This window comes from Erythrolamprus reginae, chromosome 3, assembly GCF_031021105.1.
Source record: "Erythrolamprus reginae isolate rEryReg1 chromosome 3, rEryReg1.hap1, whole genome shotgun sequence".
Lineage (NCBI taxonomy): Eukaryota > Metazoa > Chordata > Lepidosauria > Squamata > Dipsadidae > Erythrolamprus > Erythrolamprus reginae.
Genome location: NC_091952.1, coordinates 9,335,805 through 9,357,475, shown reverse-complemented (window position 1 = coordinate 9,357,475; position 21,671 = coordinate 9,335,805). Strand labels below are relative to the sequence as shown.

At 42.2% G+C, this 21,671-nt stretch overlaps 1 protein-coding gene across 1 annotated transcript in view; it reads left to right on the top strand.

Annotated features, from left to right (window-relative positions):
* COL20A1 (collagen type XX alpha 1 chain) overlaps positions 1-21,671 on the top strand; it is a 198,750-nt gene that overhangs the window by 165,315 nt on the left and 11,764 nt on the right. The window contains exons 31-34 of the mRNA XM_070744283.1: positions 7,031-7,084; positions 9,509-9,562; positions 11,001-11,072; positions 15,258-15,293. Of these exons, the coding sequence (XP_070600384.1) occupies positions 7,031-7,084; positions 9,509-9,562; positions 11,001-11,072; positions 15,258-15,293 (216 nt within the window). The remainder of the gene's footprint in view (positions 1-7,030; positions 7,085-9,508; positions 9,563-11,000; positions 11,073-15,257; positions 15,294-21,671) is intronic.

Genomic DNA, 21,671 nt, shown 5'->3' with positions numbered 1-21,671 from the left:
TTGAAGACAGAAGCTAACTGCAAAGCTGGAACTTATTAGCAAAGACAAGAATGTTTTCTTTTAAAACACAAGCTGAAACCAATATCCGATGAGACCTTTCCATGATGAATTGCATTATTCTCTGCAACGAGGTGGGGCATGCCACACCCTTAAATAGTGTGAGGGCGTGACCCAATAGACAGCAGTACTACTCATGAGTAAATCTTCTCTTAGCCAACCACTCATGTCTCCTAGATGCTCTGCGCACTCTGGCATCCAGAAGAGGCTCCTCCTTTTCTCCTGAATCACTCATCACAGGAAATGCAAAGCCATTCGGACATAAAGACCAATCAGTTGCCAAAAGTCTGAATTTTGGTTACGCGACCCATAGGGATACTGCAATGGTTGTAAGTGTGAAAAAACGGTCATGCCACTCTTTTTTAGCATCATTCAGTATTGGGTTGCTAGCCGGTACAGGTCACACTGCACACTGCTAGTAAAACTGGCGATATGTGCACACCTATGGGTGACTGGTAGGCGGGCGCGTGCATCCTGGCGAGATTTTGCTTCTGTGAATGTGCAGAAAGCAAACTCTCATGAGAGGACGTACACCCGAGAAAGATTTGGGTGATTTTTTTGCTTCTACACTTGTGTGGAAGCAAAAGAAAATCACTGAAATCTCTCTTGCGCGCACATCTCGCGAGATTTTGCTTCCTGCACATGCTCAGAAGTGAAATCTCACTGGGACACACCCGCCCACCCGCCGGTTACCCAGAGCTGTGTCCGCATCGCACTGGTAGCAGTGGTAAGTAGGAATCCCCACCTGGCACCATTGTAACTTCAAAAAGTCACTAAATGAACTGTTGGGAACTGTCTGTATTGTGTAACAGTGGTACCTCTACTTAAGAACTTAATTCATTCCGTGACCAGGTTCTTAATTAGAAACATTTTTTCCCATAGGAATATCTCCGGGACCACCTTCTGCCGCATGAATCCCAGCGACCGGTTCAGTCCCACAGAGTTGGCCTTCTCCTGGTCCCGTCGATTAAACAATGTCGTCTGATGGGACCCAGGGGAAGAGCCTTCTCTGTGGCGGCTCCGACCCTCTGGAACCAGCTCCCCCCTGAGATTAGGATTGCCCCCACCCTCCTTGCCTTTCGCAAACTCCTTAAAACCCACCTCTGCTGTCAGGCATGGGGGAACTGAAACATCTCCCCCTTGCCCATGTTGTTTTGGTGTTAGATTGATTGTGTGCATGTTTTTTTTAATATTCTGGGGTTGTTTTTTATGAATTTTTTAGCTTAAAATTGTAATTGGATTGGTGGGTATTGGATTTGCTATTATGTATTGTTTTTACTTTGTTGTGAGCCGCCCCGAGTTTGCAGAGAGGGGTGGCATATAAATCCAATAAATCTAATATAATATAATCAAATGTAAAAGCAAATAATATGTGCAAACCCATTAGGAAAGCAATAAAAGCTCGGAATTTAGGTGGGAGGGGGAGGAGGAAGAAGAGGAGGAGGAAGAAGAGGAGGAGGACAGTCGCTGCCGAAGGAAGAAGGTGAGGTGAGGGGAATAAAAAAAATCCAAAACTTTAAGGCTTAAAAAGAAAAGAGGGACTCTGAGGCGGCGAGGAGGAGTACATGCCTCCAATACACCCAGCGCGAGCTCCCATACACTGGCTGCTCCTACTACCTGCTTCCTCTTCCTTCCCATGCTGAAGGGCTCCCCTCTCCTCTCGCTTGCTCGCTTTGTAGCCAGCACCTTTCCTTCGCTGTGGTGACTCCTCGGCTGCCCAGAGCGAAGGGAGCGTTTCTTTTTTCTGGGTGCTGGCAGAGTTTTATTTCCTGTCCAAGCGCCCAGAGAAAGGAAAATGCTTCGTTCGCTCTGGACTACCAAAGCCTCCTTAAGCACCACTGAAAGGCTCTTCTAGCAGCCCAGATAGCCGGGATTAAAGGGGGAATGGCAGGAAACTGGCCGGCCTTCCTGCCGCTCTCAAATTTCCTGGGAAATGTTTCTGGGCTCGGGTTCTTAAGTAGAAATTGGTTCTTAAGAAGAGGCAAAAAAATCTTGAACACCCGGTTCTTATCTAGAGAAGTTCCTAAGTAGAGGTGTTGTTAAGTAGAGGTACCACTGTATTTCTATTTGGATATTTTTTGGCAATTTGTTTGTTTTAAAACAGTTTCTTTCTTTTTTGAAGGGAGCTAAAACCATATTCTACGCTTCCTAGCTTGCCTTGCTGTGAGTTATATAACCGAGCATTTCTTTGGAAATCTAATCACAGCAGTAGGATTGTGGAGATTTTTCAAGTGAATGAAGCTTTAAAAGAAAGCTAACATGATGTTGTCCCTGAGGAACTGATTTCGACAACTCTATTTTCCTTGTTCCCACTTCTGACATGTTCCCCTGAATTAAAAAAAGATCAAACGTATACTACATTTAGTGCCTTTATTTGGAGAAAGGAAAAAACCAGGAAACAAGGTTGTGTTGTTTTTAGAAGACATGGCAATTCTTGAAATAAGCTGCATCAATTCTGCTTCTAGGAAAGACGGAGATTTCATTTTTTTTATTTTGCATTTGAATGTTGAGTTTTTCTGGTTCATGTTTCCCAAACTTACACATGGACCCAAACGTTGATACAGATATTTATTTATTTATTTATTTATTTATTTATTTATTTATTTATTTGTTTGTTTGTTTGTTTGTTTGTTTGTTTGTTTGTTTGTTTGTTTGTTTGCTTGTTTGTTTGCTTGTTTGTTTGTTTATCTATCTATCTATCAGATTTGTATGCCGCACCTCTCCGTAGACTCGGGGCGGCTAACAACAGTAATAATACAATGTAAACAAATCTAATATTTAAGTTAATTTTAAAAAAAACCAATTTAAGAAACCAATCATACATACTGACATACCATGCATAAATTTTATAAGCCTAGGGGGAAGGGAAAGATAGTCCTTGACTCACAATGTTTTGTTTAGTACCTGTTTTAAATTACATAAAACCTGAAAAAACTTACTACCACAATGGAGTCTGGAATTTATTTATTTTCATTTTGTCAGAACATATACAAGATAGCAGATGTCAGTACTATGGACTTCACTGATTGGGTTTGTCAATATATTAACTAATCAGCAATGTACGGGGGTGGACAAAGAAATGGAAACACTTGACTTTTTGGCATCATAATGTTTGAACATGTTCAAATCAATCAAAACGTGACATATTTTAATGTTTTTTAAAAAATCTGTTATTTGATATGTTTTTTAAACTACCTTTTTTTTACAGAAATTTAAGGAAATTTGTTCTAACCTTCCAGAAATGGCAGACCTCTCAGACTTTCAAAGAGGCCAAATTGTTGGTGCTCGAATGGCAGGCGCTAGTGTAACAGAAAGTGCCCGAATGTTTGGCGTTTCAAGAGGTCATGTCTCAAAAGTAATGACTGCTTTTGAAAGAGAAGGGAAAAAGTCCTCAGCCGAGCACAGGTCTGGTCGAAAGTCGAAGTTGTCTGAGAGAGGCCGTCGGACTCTAAAGCGAATTGTTAGAGCAGATCGCAAGACCGCAGCTCCTAAAATCACTGCAGAGCTCCATGGACATGTACAGAATCCAGTTTCCACAAAAAATGTTCGAAGGGAACTTCAAAAATCTGGATTCCATGGAAGAGCTGCAAGGTGTTTCCATTTTTATGTCCACCCCCTGCATGTATACTACTTGTTCGCCCGAACTAGTAGAATACCACCACTAGTTGTAAGTTGAGGGTGACTTATAAAATCATTCTAGAACAGGGATAGGGTATCTTTTACACATGCACGATTAAAATAATGAAAACAACAAAACAACTAGGGAATGTTTCATTTGCATTCTTTGGTTGTCCCTTGGTTGGGAAGGCAAATCCTGAGCTACTTCCTGACAAAGCAATTTGATGGTGGAACCAATGACTCAGATAGGGGATAGGCTGTCCTTCACTGGATGCTTTAGAGTGAAAGCTATCAGCCATCTGCCTGTGATGCTTTAATTAAGACATCTACTTCAAATAGGTGCCGGCTTCATGACCTAAGTATCCCCTCCAGTATTTAATTCTGTAATTCTATCTCATAACCACCCACAGATTCAAAGAGACTTTGGCTGCAGGCTAAAAAAAACCCCGTTCTTATTCAACCTGACACTTTCAAGAAGGCTCTCTACTATTCTGCAGCCAAACTTTTAAAGAAATATATACTGCTCAAAAAAATAATAAAGGGAACACTTAAACCACACAACGTAAATCAAACTTCTGTGCATGTGCAGAAAGTGAAATCTCACACAAGGATGCTGGCGCACACGAGTTTTCACTGGTTTTTGGTGATTTTTTGGCACATCAACGAAAGCAAAAAACCACCCAAAATTGGTGAAATCTCACATGCAAGAGCATCTTTGTGCAAGATGCTCTTGCCGCACAGGCGCAGAAGCCAAATCTTGTGAGAGCGCATGGGCGCGCTCGTCGGAAGTGCGGAGGTGTGTGTTCATCTCAATTTCCGCTACCGGAACTCCAATCCCAGCCATACTGGGTGCAACCCGCTACTGGTGACATGCTATGGTATGGTGCACTGGGTTTATTCCTTCTGAATTGGGGAAGAGAGGAAAATAAAATAAACACTTTATTGATCAAAGCATATATCAGTTATTTGATAAGTAGAAACATAGAAACATAGAAGACTGACGGCAGAAAAAGACTTCATGGTCCATCTAATCTGCCCTTATACTATTTCCTGTATTTCATCTTAGGATGGATATATGTTTATCCCAAGCATGTTTAAATTCAGTGACTGTGGATTTACCAACCATGTCTGCTGGAAGTTTGTTCCAAGCATCTACTACTCTTTTGGTAAAATAATATTTTCTCATGTTGCTTCTGATCTTTCTCACAACTAACTTCAGATTGTGCCCCCTTGTCCTTGGGTTCACTTTCCTATTAAAAATACTTCCCTCCTGAACCTTATTTAACCCTTTAACATATTTAAATGTTTCGATCATGTCCCCCCTTTTCCTTCTGTCCTCCAGACTATACAGTTCATTGAGTTCATGAAGTCTTTCCTGATACGTTTTATGCTTAAGACCTTCCACCATTCTTGTAGCCCGTATTTGGACCAGTTCAATTTTATCAATATCTTTTTGTAGGTGAGGTCTCCAGAGTTGAAGACAGTTTTCCAAATGTGGTCTCACCAGCGCTCTATACAGCGGGATCACAATAAAATAAACATTTTATTGGTCAAAGAAAATATCAGTTATTTGCTTTGATAAGTAAAAACATACTTATTATATTTGGATCCAATAAGGTAGTCCTTGACTTATAATCATTTTTTAAAGTGATGACAGCACTGGGGGAAAAAAGTGACTGATGACCAGTTTTCACATTTATGACCATTGCAGCAACTTCATAGTCACATTATCAAAATTCGGGCCCTTGACAACTGGTGTGTATTTACAACAGTTGCAGGGTTGGAATCGCTTGACAAACTGTGACTAACTTAACAATGCCAGTGATTCATTTAACAATGGTAGCAAGAAAGCATATACCGTATTTTTCAGAGTATAGTAACCACTTTTTTGCCCCCCTCCAAAAGAGGGTGGAAAAATGTGCGCCTTTTTGGCAAAAATGGGGTGCATAGAGGGTTTTGGAAGCCTGTAGAGCGCTCCTAAGGGGTGGAGAGAAGGCAAAACACCTCAATTTTTACAAAATAAATGGACAAATAATGGGCCATATTTTGCAAAAATGTGGGAATTTTTGCCTCTCCCCACCCCCTAGGAGCACTTTGCAGGCTTCCAAATCCCTCTGCATGCCCCATTTTTGCAAAAATATAGGTGAAAAATGGGGACGTTTTTGCCTTCCCGCACCCCATAGGAGTGTCCTGCAGGCTTCCCAAACTTTCTACATGCCCCATTTTTGCAAAAATTGGGTGGGTTTTTTGCAAAAATTGGGGTGTTTTGCCTTCTAATTACTCCATTTAGCATGACTGGAGGAGGAATTCCACTAGCCTTAAAGCTATCAGGTTTGAAGTTTGTAAAAATATTGTTGTGGTTAGCTCTGGGCCAGCTCCTGCCCCAAGGATTGTGGATGTGGGGGAGACATCCACATGCTGCAGGCCTGTTTTGCCCCCGGTGGAATCTGCTGATGAAGGCTCCTCTGACCAAGAAGACATGAGTGACAGGGAGGAGGAGAGTGTGGCAGACAGCTCAGAAGGAGATCAATTATCTAGCTCCTCCTTGGAATCAGAACAAGAGTTAATGATACAGCCACGCATGCGGAGAGCGATGCATAAGCAACAACAACTGAGAGATTATTATCAAATAAAATGAGGCCACCTGTGGTTGGGTGGGGCTGTGGTCATTAGTGAGGCTGCTATAAAGAGCAGCCTGTGGGTTTGGCCATTGTGTAGGATTATCTGATCGTTGTGTTTCGTGCCTGCTTTGCTGACTTTGACCTTTTGTGTGCTGATTTTTCCCCGCTTTGAAACTAAACCAGAGCAAAGTGTGTTTCACTTTCTGAAAGAAGAAGGACTGTGAATTGCCTCACAGCTGCAAGCTAAGTATCACAGAACTGATAAGGGACTTGTACAAATTACCAGTTTGTTTGGAGACCAGTGCTCTTTGCTATACCAAAAGAGGGCTTAGGTTAAGTGAATTTTCATTATAAAGAACATTGTTTTGAATTTTCAAACGTGTGTGTGTCTGAAATTGTATCTGTGCATTTTTGGGAGGATTCTACCAGAGAGCTCGACAGAACAAGTATTCATCATTGTAAAAAGTATTCTGCTACCCTGGGATTTTATGAAATAATATATTACTACACCATTTGGTTCAGAATACTTTTTTCCTTGTTTTCTTCCTCTAAAATCTAGGTGTGTCTTATACTCCAAAAAAATATGGTACCATGGGGCAAAACAATTGCCTTGCTTAGCAATAGAAATTAGGAGCTCAAGTGCAGCCATAAATCAAGAACTATCTGCAGCCAAGAAATCATCATTGCTTTGGCTTGGAATGTACCTTCTAAATCAGACTTCTGTTTGTCTGCAGGGTGTGATAGGTCCCCAGGGAGCAGCAGGTAGAGATGGCCCTCAAGGATCAAAGGTAAAGCGTATTTCCTTCAAGTTTGCCCAACCTCCATATCTTCACAGTTATTTCCATATAGTTTTGGTGACGTCTTTCTAAACATGATTTGTTGATGCCTTTTTCTGGGATAGTTTTTCAGCTCCTTTGTCTGCAATACTGGGGTCTGCAAATCTTAAACACTCAAAGAGCCACTTGGGCCCAGTTCCCATAGAAAACTCTGTGGCGCCTTCTCTGTGCTGGCCCCCACTCTTTTGAATAAACGTCCCTCCCGAGGTCTGTACCATCCCCATCTGGCAGGCCTGGAGGCTATGAGAATTTACATCTTTTAATTTCAGCCTAGACATGATTTGATTGGGATGTTTGATGGTATGGAATGTTCTGATGATATTGGGTTTTATATTATTAATAATTGTGGCATTTAATTATGTTATATTGTTTTTATTCTTGTTGTAAGCTGCCCTGAGTGTCTCGAGAGCAGGAGGCACATAAGTAAGATAGATAGATAGATAGATAGATAGATAGATAGATAGATAGATAGATAGACAGACAGACAGACAGACAGACAGACAGACAGACAGACACCCCAAAATAAAACAACAGGAGCCTGATGGGCATGATGAAATAGACATCACTTATTCCCACCCAGTCACATGACCCCTCCAAGCCACACCTAGCCAGGTTTTGTGGCTTCCTGTGTTTTGTTTTCTATGGGAACTAGGTATCTCCTGCTCTCGCTCTCTCTAATCTCCCTCCCTCCCTCTCCTCTCTCTCTGTCTGTCTCTCTCTCTCTCATTCCTCTTTCTCTTTCATCTCTCTTTTCTCTATCTCCCTCTTCCTTCCTTCTTCTCATCTTTCTCTTTCTCTCAACTGTCTTTTTCTCTCTCTATCTCCCTATCACCCTCTCTCTCATTTCTCTCTCATTTTCCCTGTCTTCCCCTCTGTGTGTCTCTATGTCTCTTCCTCTCTCGCCCCCTCTATCTCCCTTCATCTCTCTCTCTCTCCCTTCATCTCTCTCTCTCTCCCTTCATCTCTCTCTCTCTCTCTCTCTCTCTCTCTCTCTCTCTCTCTCTCTCTCTGTATTTATACCTCACTCCCTGTCTCTGTGTCTCTTCTCACTCTCTTAGAAAACCTTGGGGCTTTTCACTACCCATTTTTCTGTCTTCTTTCTTTAGAAATCCAGGCTAGCTGAGGAATGAGCACAATCCACAACAGAGGCTTCCCTCTTCCTCCCCCTATCCCTTTGCCTCCAATGTGCACCCTCCTGGCCCCACCACATCCAGCCATGGGGGTTATGGCTTACTCCCAGATAAGTGGGTAGAGCAGCCTTCCCCAGCCAATAGTTTGCTTGCAGTTTATAAGAAGTAAAATAATGAACATTAACACTAAAATTCCATTAGGGTCCAAATCAGAGAATTAGTGTGTGTGTTTGAAATGTTTACTTCTTCCTGGAGGGCGGGGGGAGGTGTAACAGAAAACAATTGTGAAGAACTAGATCAACAATCCAGCAGTAAACAATATCCCAATCAAGGAACTACCAACTCAGACAAACTGTCAAACAATAAACAACACCCTAATCAAGCAGCCATCAAGAACGCTCCCACCAACACCGACAGGGCAAGACACTTTTTATTTATTTATTTTTTTATTTATTTTGTCCAATACACAATAATACACAATGAAGGTTATAGAGGATATAGTAGAGAAGAAATATGAGATATAGGAGAGACTATAGGACAGGGGACGGAAGGCACACTGGTGCACTTATGTACGCCCCTTACTGACCTCTTAGGAATCTGGAGAGGTCAACCGTGCATCGTCTAAGGGTAAAATGTTGGGGGTTAGGGGATGATACTACAGAGTCTGGTAATGAGTTCCACGCTTCGACAACCCGATTACTAAAGTCATATTTTTTACAGCCAAGTTTGGAGCGGTTAATATTAAGCTTGAATCTGTTGTGTGCTCTTGTGTTGTTGTGGTTGAAGCTGAAATAGTCTTTGACAGGAAGGATATCGCAGCATATGATCTTGGGGGCAATACTTAGATCATGCTTAAGCTGTCGTACTTCTAAGTTTTTAAGACCCAGGATTGAAAATCTAGTCTCGTAGGGTATTCTGTTTCGAGTGGAGGAGTGAAGGGCTCTTCTTGTGAAGTATCTTTGACCATTTTCAAGGGTGTTAATGTCTGAGATGCGATTTGGGTTCCAAACAGATGAGCTGTATTCGAGGATGGGTATGGTGAACGTTTTGTAAGCTCTGGTAAGTAGTGTGAGATTTCCAGAGCAGAAGCTACGTAGGATTAGACTGAGAAAGAGAAAACCCCAATCCCTTCTAGCGCTGATCAAGTTACCTAGTTTGGTAATGAAATGTCTGCAAAGAAGCAGCCAAGCTCAGAGAACCCACCACTAAACTCTGGGCTATACATATCCTCTTCTATGCTTCACAGGGTGTTCGAGGACTCGAAGGAGCAGCTGGACCCCCAGGGCCTCCAGGACCACGGGTGAGCAATTTCAGCCAAGTGGAAAGTCATGTCCATTCCAAAATGAAACAACCCCATTCCAAAAATCTGCTACCAGCAGGGTTCCCTTGGGTGAGGAAGAACAGGCAAGCCAGCATCGCATTCATTATGGTTTCATTGCCATTCATAAAGTGACCATTTTTTTTACAATGTAAAGGAAGACGGAAAAATTTAAGAAAAAATACAATGTAAATAAATGAAACATTGATGTCATTATGAATAAATAAAATTAAAACTTTAATAACAAAAGGCGATCAACCTTTACCGAATCTATATTTAAATGATTTTACACTTGTGTTGAAACCAGGGTTGTATAAAATTGAATTAATGAATTAATAAAACGTGAATTGTACTTACTGTACATTTAAATATGTTAAAGGGTTAAATAAGGTCCAGGAGGGAAGTGTTTTTAATAGGAAAGTGAGAACAAGAACAAGGGGACACAATCTGAGGTTAGTTGGGGGAAAGATCAAAAGCAATGTGAGAAAATATTATTTCACTGAAAGAGTAGTAGATCCTTGGAACAAACTTCTAGCAGACGTGGTTGGTAAATCCACAGTAACTGAATTTAAACATGCCTCGGATAAACATATATCCATTGTAAGATAAAATACAGGAAATAGTATAAAGGCAGACTAGATGGACCAGGAGGTCTTTTTCTGCCGTCAGTCTTCTATGTTTCTATGTTTCTACTTGAGTATAACATTCACTGAGAAAGAAATAATTTCGTATTTCCATTAGAAGTAAACACAAAGTATAATATAGAGGCAATGGTGCAAGATCCGTGAAGTTCTCCTGTGCCCCGTGCATGCGTTTCATAATCGCGTCTTTCCGAACTGTACTGTCACATGACGCGTAACAGTTCGGTGCGGCATCTCTGAATACAGAGATTGACAGATTAGTTTTAAAATATCAAAAAGGAGGACAGGTAAGAGGATACTTTTCGAGGAAGGACAGAAGCTACAAAAGAAGGACTGTCCTCCCTAAAAAAGGACGATTGGTCACCTTACCATTCAGCAACTGGTAGCTGCTTGGCAAGGAAGGGGCATAGCCAAGTTGGTGCTCAACTCTGAGATCTTTCAAAAACCCAGCTTGGTATCTAAAAGTTTCTGAAATGCCTCCGGGATTATTGAGGCGTTTTATTTCTCTTTACATCTGCAAAACACAGGGGGTGGACAAAGAAATGGAAACACCTTGCAGCACTTCCGTGGAATCCAGATTTGTGAAGCTCCCTTCACAACTTATGTACAATGTGCTATTTTAATATTCTTTCCCAGCTAGGAAATAAATCAGAGTGCGTATTTTTCTCCAACTACTTTTTGCAAGCTAATGCTGCTAGATTCCCTTGAACCTCCAGAAGTTGATCGCTTCCACTCTGTTGCATTTTCTAGTTATTTATGTATTTTCTTTCTGCCCTCAGGGGTTCCAAGGCTTAGCAGGGACCCGGGGTAACCCTGGAGATAGAGGACCCCCAGGAGAAGTTGGACCCACGGTAAGATTCCATCCCATGTCATTGTTACTCATTATAATTAAGAATATTCAAGACCCGTTCATTTGAATTCAGTCACAGATAGCTATAACAGAATACTGTAATAGTATAACAGAATAACAGAAGGGGTGGGGTCAATGCCACGGTGCCACGGAGTTTCCCCTCATTCTGTAGGGGATCTCTGATACTCCCACCATCTGAGGACCTGGTTCATAGGGAATCAGGTCGAAACCACCTGGGGAAAAAGGGGAGCACCTAGCAGTGGGCTGAGTAGGATGCAGTGAACGGCTACCAAAATTTTTACTACCACACTGTGGGCGTGGCTTATGCAGTTTCTTTCAATATCTTTCAGTGCAAATTGGGTGCTCTGGGGTGGAGCTCCATTTTCACTACCCCACTGCATTCTCCCCCTTCTGGGCAGTAGCCTACCCTGGGATGGCACCCTCTGATCAAGCAGGACATGATTGAAATATTTAAACATGTTAAAGGGTGAAATAAGGTTCAGGAGAGAAGGGTTTTTAATAGGAAAGTGAACACAAGAACAAGGGGGCACAATCTGAAGTTAGTTGGGGGAAAGATTAGAAGCAACATGAGGAAATATTACTGAAACAGTAGTAGATGCTTGGAACAAACTTCCAGCAGACATGGTTGGTAAATCCAAAGTAACTGAATTTAAACATGCCTGGGATAAACATATATCCATCCTAAGATAAAATACAAGAAATAGTATAAGGACAGACTAGATGGACCATGAGGTCTTTTTCTGCCGTCAATCTTCTCTGTTTCTATGTTTCTAACCCTAGTGCTTGTCCAATTGCTTCTTAAAAACTTCCAGTGATGGAGCATTCATAATTTCTGGAGGCAACCTGTTCCACTGGTTAATTGTTCTAACTGTCAAGGAATTATTTTCCTTATTTCTAGGTTGGATCTCTCCTTGATTAGTTTCCATCCATTGTTTCTTGCACTGCATTCAGATGCTTTGGAAAATAGATTGACTCGCTCTTTTCTATGACAGCCCCTCAAATATTGTAACCCTTCCATTATGTTATCCCTCGTCCTTCTTTTCATTAAACTAGACATACCCAGTTCCTGCAGCTGCTCTTCGTATGTTTTATCCTCCAGTGATTATGTTTATTGCTCTTCTCTGCACTCTTTCTAGAGCCTCAATGTATATATATTAATATTGTGGTGACCAAAACTGGGTGCAGTATTCCAGGTGTGATCTTACCAAACTTCCAAGTACAACTATCTCTTCCAAGACTCTAGAAATGGGTGTTTTGTAAGTCCAAATCCACAATAAATGCAAATGACTCTAGTGTGTAAAGTCATTTTTTGAAGTACAGTGATACCTCCTCTTACAAACTTAATTCGTTCTGAGACCAGGTTCGTAAGATGAAAGGTTTGTAAGACGAAGCAATTTTCCCCATAGGAATCAATGTAAAAGCAAATAATGTGTGCAATCCCATCGCAAAATCACCCCTTTTGCCTTGCACCGCTGGGAAACCTGACCTCCGGACTTCCGTTGCCAGCCAAAGTAGTGCTGGCAAAAATGAAGGGATTCCCTTCATTTTGGTCAGCGCTGCTTTGAATCCCAGCAAGGGGAGCCTCAGGGGAATCCCCACGGTTGGCTGACAACGGAAGTCCGGAGGCGGGACATCCCAGCAGCGGTGGCTCAGGTCTGTAAGGTAAAAATAGTTCGCAAGAAGAGGCAAAAAAAATGTTAAGCACCGGGTTCATATCATGAAACATTCGTATGAAAAGGGGTTCGTAAGACGAGGTATCACTGTAGTAAGATTTCCATAATTTTTATTTCTCATCTTTATTACTCTGGGTAATGAGAGTCCTCAACGTATGACCATAATTGATCCCAAAATTCATCAACCTATTCACAAACACTTCTTCCTTCTAACACTGATGATGTTACCTAGTTGGGTTAATGAAACATCTGTAAGAAAACAATCAGGGTTGTGTAGCATTAAAGATTCCACAGTCCTCCCCTCCTCCACCACCTCTTCCAGCTCCTTCTCTCTCCTCCTCCTCCCCTCCTCTTCTGTACAACACCCCATTCACTTCTAATACTGATGATGTTACCTAATTGGGTAATGAAACGTCGGCAAGAAAACAACCAAGCTCAGAGAGCACCAAAGACCCCTCATGTCAACCCTGAGCTACAAATATTCTCTTTTATTGGTATCATAACATTTTGTTTAGACTCAGTGTTGCCTGCAGATTGTATGCACAAATGCAGCACTGTAGAGGGATTTCCTAAAAGAAGTAGATTGACAGCAAAGGGATGAGATCCAGCTGTTTATTATGTTGGTACCCTACTTTTACTCCCATACAGAATTCAATCCATTCCCTGGGGCTCCTCCTTGAAAGCGCCCTTAGCAATTAATGGTTTTTTCCCCCTTTCTTTTTCTCTCCAAAGCAGCTATGAGCATGCATAGTGCTATATAAGGACATTTTTCAGCCAGCATTTTTATACTTGGGGATGTTTCCTGTTATTTATAGGAAAGACAGTTTTCCTCCAGAGAAGAAGCAAACCTGAAAAGCTATAGGCGATCTTTTATCAAAGTGCAGATACATATAATAATTATTTTTAAAAATTCTTTCAAATATAAATTTTATTATTTAAAAAAATACATTCTAAGAGTGGGGAAATTACTCTTCCCAAATGTTTTGTTTATATGTTTTGTTTTGTTTTTTGTTATGTTTATTTGTCTGTTGGTTTGTTGGTTTGTTTTTATTTACTTTACTTATTTTGTTTGCTATTGTAATGTCTTTGTATGTATAAATGTATGCAAATAAGGAGCTGTGATGTTCCTTCAATACACCAGGGTGATTCGACACAAAAATATGTAACCCTTCCTTGGTGCAGAGCTGAAGGGATTGGATACTGTAGCCTAGAGGATAATTCTCTGCCTTACAAGGCAAAGGTTGCAGGTTCAAGTCCTAGTGGGTATGGCTAGCTGATGAGGCCACAATACGGCCAAAATAGATCTATCCTAGTCTCCCTTAATTTTCAAATTCAGCAAAAAAAACCATGTGACACACACACACATATATATAAAGATACGTATATAGTGTATTTACAAAAATAACTTACAATATATATCATCATGATAACAATAGTAATAACAAGCAAGCAGGTCAACAAAAGAAAAAAGAAGAAAAGAAAAAAGAAAAAAAGACACACACAAACACACACAAAAAAAAGAACAAAAAACCATTTAAAAAGAGAGAAATATCTTATTTCTCTCTTGACTATCTCGGTCTTAATTATTTCTTATCAAACTCCCATCCTTCCAGAGGCTCTCTGGATGCCATAAATACCATCCCGAAGCCTCTGTGTGAGTCCAGAATCAGCTGGCTGGCACATACATGCACATCAGAGCTGAGCTAGGGCAATGGCAGATATGACTCCGTGTACCACCTGTGGCACCCATGCCGTGGGTTCACCATTACTGGCCTATGCAATTGATTTCTATCCACATTTTGAACACAACAAAAATGGACCAAACACCGGTTGTTCTTGACTAGTGATGGGCGAACCAAACCCGCACATGCCTGGGATAAACATATATCCATTGTAAGATAAAATACAGGAAATAGTAAAAGGGCAGACTAGATGGACCATGGGGTCTTTTTCTGCCGTCAGTCTTCTATGTTTCTATGTTTCTATTCATATTGTTATGCCGTTATTCATATTGTCTTTGTCATGCTCAGTAATTTATTTATTTATTTATTACTTGGATTTGTATGCCGCCCCTCTCCGAAGACTCGGGGCGGCTCACAGCATGTAAAACAAATCATAGTAATCAGACAGATTTAAGATATTTAAATATTTTAAAAAACCCAGATACTAACAGACACACACACAGACACACCATGCATAAGTTAAACGTGCCCGGGGGAGATGTTTCAGTTCCCCCATGCCTGACGGCAGAGGTGGGTTTTAAGGAGTTTACGGAAGGCAGGAAGAGTAGGGGCAGTTCTAATCTCCGGGGGGAGTTGGTTCCAGAGGGCCGGTGCCGCCACAGAGAAGGCTCTTCCCCTGGGGCCCGCCAACCGACATTGTTTAGTTGACGGGACCCGGAGTAGGCCCACACATAGTGAAATAATAATTATTTTTTTAATTTATAGCTTGAATACAATAATGGGTTTTTTGTTTGTTTGTTTTTCCTCCAGGGGCTGCCTGGTCCAAAAGGAGAAAGGGGAGAGAAAGTGAGTCTCTGTTTTTTTTCTTTGATGTCCTTTGATAAGGAGTTAAGGACCTTCGTGGCAGGTCAAATGGATGTGGTTGAAAAAGAGTGGTATTCTGAGGATCTGGTGGTAGGATAAGGTGCCTGACACTGAGGTCCTCTCCAGAGCAGGCCTGCTATCAATTCCCACCCTGCTGATGAAAGCCCAGACGTGCTGGGCGTGGCTTATTTTGTAGGTGTGGCTTGATTGTCATGTGACCAGGTAAGAGTGGCTTGCCGGCCATGAGACCAGGTGGGAGCCCGGGTCTGCGGAGAGGGGCGGCATACAAATGTAAATAATAATAATAATAATAATAATAATAATAATAATAATAACAACAAAACAAAACAGCTCCTCCGTGGTGAGCTGTCTAAAGGAAAGCGATTGCATGGGGAACAAAGGAAGCGATACAAAGACACGTACTCTTTTACTACAAGAGTAGTAGATGCTTGGAACAAACTTCCAGTAGACGTGGTTCACAGGAACTGAATTTCAACATGCCTAGAATAAACATATATCCATCCTAAGATAAAATACAGGAAATAGTATAAGGGCAGACTAGATGGACCAGGAGGTCTTTTTCTGCCGTCAATCTTCTATGTTTCTATGTTTCTACATTGAAAACCACCTTCAAGTCCCTCAATATTGACACCACCTCCTACGAAAGCCTGGCACAAGATCGACCAACATGGCACATGCTGATCCATTGAGGCTGCCATACATTGGAGGCCAGAAGAACATTCATAGCGGAAGAGAAACAAGCACTCCGCAAAGCCAGAGCTGCAAATGCTGCAACAATGGAGTTCACACATGTCTGCCCAACATGTGGCAGAACATTTAGTGCCCGTATAGGCCTTACCAGCCACCTGCGGACACATTGTGGACAGCCCACAACCTGTTAGATATCAAGGCCCTCTTCAAACACAATGGATGACTATCAAGGACCTTGGTATTTTTAACTAAATTTTAAAGGATAGCCTATGCCAGTAAGGGCAAACCTTTTTTTCCTTGGGTGCCAAAAGAGTGTGCACATGCACTATCACATATGCATGAGTGCCCATACCCATAATCCAATGCCTTGGGAGTAGTGATGGGCAAACTGAACCTGCACAATTCGGGTCCGTACCGAATTTTGTGGTGTTCGGTATGCAGAACACAAACCTGAATTTTTTTCAAAGTTCGGGGTCGTGTTCGGCATTCGGAGCTTTGACATCATTGGCTGGTTGCTAAGGACGCCAAGGTGATCACTTCCTGAATTCCATGGAAGTGATCAAGGAAGTGATCACCTTGGCGTCCTTAGCAACCTGCCGGTGACATCAAAGCCCCGTCCCCGGAATCTCTTCATGGGAGGGATTCTCCAGCTCCTTCAAAGGGAGGTCTTCATGTAAAAATAAACATTGTTATTTTTACGAAAAATGATGCTGCAGCGGTGCGGCAAGCAAAGGGCGGTCCTTTCACGTAAAAATAAACATGTTTATGGAATCCATGGAATCCAGGAAGTGATCACCTTGGCGTCCTTAACAACCTGCTGGTGACATCAAAGCTCTGCCCCCAGAATCTCTTCATGGGAGGGATTCCCCGTTTGGGTTCAAGTTCGGGTTCGGCCGAATTTTGCATAAAGTTCATCCGAACTTGCCGAATCCAAACACCATTGGGTTCGCCCATTACTACTTGGGAGGGCAAAAACAGCTTCCCCACATGACCTCTGGAAGCCAGAAACGGCCTGCTTCCCAACTTCTGGTGGGCCCAGTAGGCTTGTGTTTCGCCCTCCCCAGGCTCCAGAGGCTTCCCTGGAGCCAGGACAGTGTAAAAACACCCTCTCCCATCCTTCCAGAGGCTCTCTGGATGCCATAAATACCATCCCGAAGCCTCTGTGCGAGTCCAGAATCAGCTGGCTGGCACATACATGCACATCAGAGCTGAGCTAGGGCAATGGCTTGTGTGCCAGCAGATATGACTCCGTGTACCACCTGTGGCACCCATGCCGTGGGTTCACCATCACTGGCCTATGCAATTGATTTCTGTCCACATTTTGAACACAACAAAAATGGACCAAACACCGGTTGTTCTTGACTAGTGATGGGCGAACCAAACCCGTACAATTCTGGTCCGTACCGAATTTTGCGGTGTTCGGTATGCCAAACACAAACACGATTTTTTTTCAAACTTTGGGCAAAGTTCAGGGTTGTGTTCGGCGTTCAGAGCTTTGACGTCACTGGCAGGTTGCTAAGGACGCCAAGGTGATCTCTTCCTGGATTCCATGGAATCCAGGATGTGATCACCTTGGCGTCCTTAGCAACCTGCCGGTGATGTCAAAGCTCCATCCCCGGAATCTCTTCGTGGGAGGGATTCCCCGTTTGGGTTTGAGTTCGGGTTTGGTTCGGGTTTGGCCAAATTTTGCGTAAAGTTCGTCCGAACTTGCCGAACCCCTGAATACCGTTGGGTTTGCCCATCACTATTCTTGACTTATAACTTAAATTGAGTCACACACCCTTTTTTGTTATTAATCAAGGCTGTTGTTAACTGATCTTTGCCCCATTTTATGACCTATCTTTTGCCACAATTGTTAAGCCAATCACTGCTCTTGTTAAGCAAACGGCCGTTGAATCGCTGCCATTGTTAAGTAAACTGTGAAGTCACTAAATGAATCTAAGTTGAGAAGGTTACAAATGGTGATCACATGACCCCAGGAAAGTGCAATTGTCACAAATACCTGCCAGATGCCAAGCACCCAAACTTTGACTGTGAGACGGTCGTTTTTTTTTCAAACACAATTTTTCGAACACAGTGCAATTTCAAACCGCCACTAAATTTCCTACTTATTTGCAACTTCTTTGCAAACCCAGATGTTCATTTTAAACCTTGTCTTTTCCTTCTCTTGGCCGTTCCCCAAATTGCTCCGAGAATGTCGCATTTGTCATTTCTTTCTCACTATTACGGGCCATCTAAATGCAATTGCTGTCACGTGATCCTGAAGAGACATTTAATCAAAGAGGTCTGGTGTTTAAAATGACTAGAAAAAAGAATCTCGCCATCCAGCAGGGATTAATTCCTGAATATTTCGTGAAGTCACCTTCCAGCGGCCGTTCTTTGGGGACGGAACAAATAGACTGTCCTTGAAAATGCCTCCCTTAATGTACTACAACACCTCCTTTTGTCTGTTTGCATTCTCAGGAGGAGAATCAAGCTGCTGAAATATCATCAACGTTGCTATAATCCATAAAAAGCCATAACGGCATGAAAATGGATAATCATAATATTTTAAGGCGGGTTTTTATGGTTTATAGCACAGCTTATTTTCAAATTGTTTTCAGTGATTTGATTATTCTCTTATCTGCTGTAAGGAACACACATAACCAAAATGGTGTGAGCAATAAAAGAAGAGATGGGCTTGTATCAAATCATCTAATTTTGGAGGATACCTCTTGGATTGATAGGCTATTTTTGTGCAAAATTAAATACAAACTAAATCCTAAGCTGCAACAACAGGGGAATACATTCCAAGACCAGGGAAGCCTTGATACCACTCTACTACGCCCTGGTCAGACCACACCTGGGGTACTGTGTTCAGTTCTGGTCACCACACTTCAAAAAAGACATTGAAACTCTGGAGAAGGTGCAAAAAAGAGCAACCAAGATGATCAGGGGGTCTAGAAACCAAGACTTACAGAGACTGCGGGAACTGGGCATGGACAGCCTAGAGAAAAGGAGGGCCAGAGCGGACATGATAGCAGTCTACAGGTATACGAGGGGATGTCACAGAGAGGAGGGGATCACTTTATTCTCCAAGGCACCGGAGGGCCGGACGAGGAACAATGGCTGGAAGCTGACCAAGGAGAGATTCAACCTGGAAATAAGGAAGAACTTTCTGATGGTCAGAACGATCAACCAGTGGAACAACCTACCAGCGGACGTTGTGAACTCCAATACTCTGGACATTTTTAAGAGGAAATTGGACTGCCATTTGGCTGGGATGCTATAGGGTTCCTGCTTAGGCAGGGGGTTGGACTTGATGACCCGCATGGTCCCTTCCAACTCTAACAATAAATAAATAAATAAATAAATAAATAAATAAATAAATAAATAAATAAATAAATAAATAAATAAATAAATAAATAAATAAATAAATAAATAAATATTGAAGTGTGTGTGTGTGTGTGTGTGTGTGTGTGTACCACAGGGGTGGGTTTGTCAGGATCAGGGACCTACCTGATGTAATATTCCAAATTGCAGAGGGAAGAACTGTAATCGATGTAATCACTTTAACAATGTAAAACCGCTTAGTCACAATGAATCTACAGATTGTAATGTAATCTGATTGGTTCAAAAAAGTATACACCATGATGCACCTTTGCCTAGGTTTGGCTTAGTTTGAATTAGTGTGGCTAGAGGATATTATGGTTTAGAGTGGCTTGTGAATTATTGTGGCTTGTGGTAGCTGAAGAATATCATAGCTGGAGACTTGTAGCTGAGAACAGTAGAGAATTGTGAGTATTTTGTATAGTAACTTCTAGAGCAGTGATGTTGAACCAATGGCACGGGTGCCACAGGTGGCACACGGAGCCATATCTGCTGGCACGCGAGCTGTTGCCCTAGCCCAATCACTAGAAGACTGTGAGTTCTAGTTGTGCATTAGACATCATCGTCATCGTCATCATCATCATCATCATCATCATCATCACAACAACAACAACAACAACAACATACAAATCCAAATAATAAATAAATAAATAAAAACAACAACAACAGAGTTGGAAGGGACGTTGGAGGTCTTCTAGTCCAACCCCCTGCTTAGGCAGGAAATCCTACACTACTTCAGACAGATGGTTATCCAACATCTGCTTAAAAACTTTCAGTGTTGGAGCATTCACAACTTCTGGAAGCAAGCTGTTCCACTGATTAATTGTTCTAACTAAGGAAATTCCTCCTTAGTTCTAAGTTAATTCTCTCCTTGTTTAGTTTCCACCCATTGCTTCTTGTTCCACCCTCAGGTGCTTTGGAGAATAGGTTGACTCCCTCTTCTTTGTGGCAACCCCTGTGTCAACAGTAGTAACTATGACAGGGGTCCCCAAACTTTTTACACAGAGGGCCAGTTCACTGTCCCTCTGACTGTTGGAGGGCTGGACTATAAAAAAAACCTATGAAAAAATCCCTATGCACACTGTACATAAATTATACTTTTCTATAATTCCATTCAATATTTCCAAGCTCAATTAATTTTCAGGCACTTAGCATTTACTATTATCAACTTTCATCAACCTTCTACATTTCCAAGTATATTTTAAATTCATAATGCAAACTCATAAAATCATACAGTATATCCCGCCCCCACAGAACAAGGCGAGCATGGCAGTTAGGGGATTGCTGTCGGGGCAGCAGGGGCCCGCTGATGTCAAGCCTGGCGGTGGTGAGCAAAGCTGGCTGCCCGGGGAAGCAGCACATTTGAAAAGCGCGCTGCTTCCGTGAGCAGGTGGCTTTGCTGGCTGGCACAGAGCTTGACGTCAGTGGGCCCCTGCTGCCCCGACAGCAATCTCCCGACCACTGTGGTCCCCGCCCCCCTAGCACGGACTAACAGTCCATCTGTTAGTGGCGCTGGAAGAAGGTGTAAAATCTGGTGTGCTGTCACTCACCTGCGGGCCAGATAAATGGCCTCAGCAGGCCGTATGTGGCCCGTGGGCCGTAGTTTGGGGATTGCTGAACTATGAGAAGGATCTAGGAGTCCTAATGGATCACTGCTTAAATATCAGCCAGCAGTGTGTTGTACCTGCAAAAAAAAAAAGTGCCAATGCAATCCTAGGTTACATCAATGCAGGGCTAGTTTCAAGATCACCTGCAGGGTTACTACCACTTTATAGGACCACAAATGGAATACTATATCCAGTTTGGTCAGCATGATACAAACATGCCCCGAGTCTACAAAGAGGGGCAGCATACAAATCTAAATAACAACAACAACAACAACAACAACAACAACAACAACAACAACAAAATATGTTGAGACTCTAGAACAAGTACAGAGAAGAGCAACAAAGATGATTAGTGGCCTGGAGGCTAAAATGTACGATGAACCCCTGAGATACTGGAAGATTGCTATCATGTTTCTCCTGGTCCTTCTTTTCATCAAACTACCCATGCCCAGTTCCTGCAACTGTTCTTCATATGTTTAAGCCTCCAATCCCCTAATTATCTTTGTCACTCTTCTCTGCACTCTTTCTAGAGTCTCAACATCCTTTTTGCATCGTGGCGACCAAAACTGAATGCAGTCTTCCAAGTGTGGCCTTACCAAGGCCTTATAAAGTGGTATTAACCCTTCACATGATTTTGACATTAAAGATGGCTGGTTGACTGTGGCCCAATCAC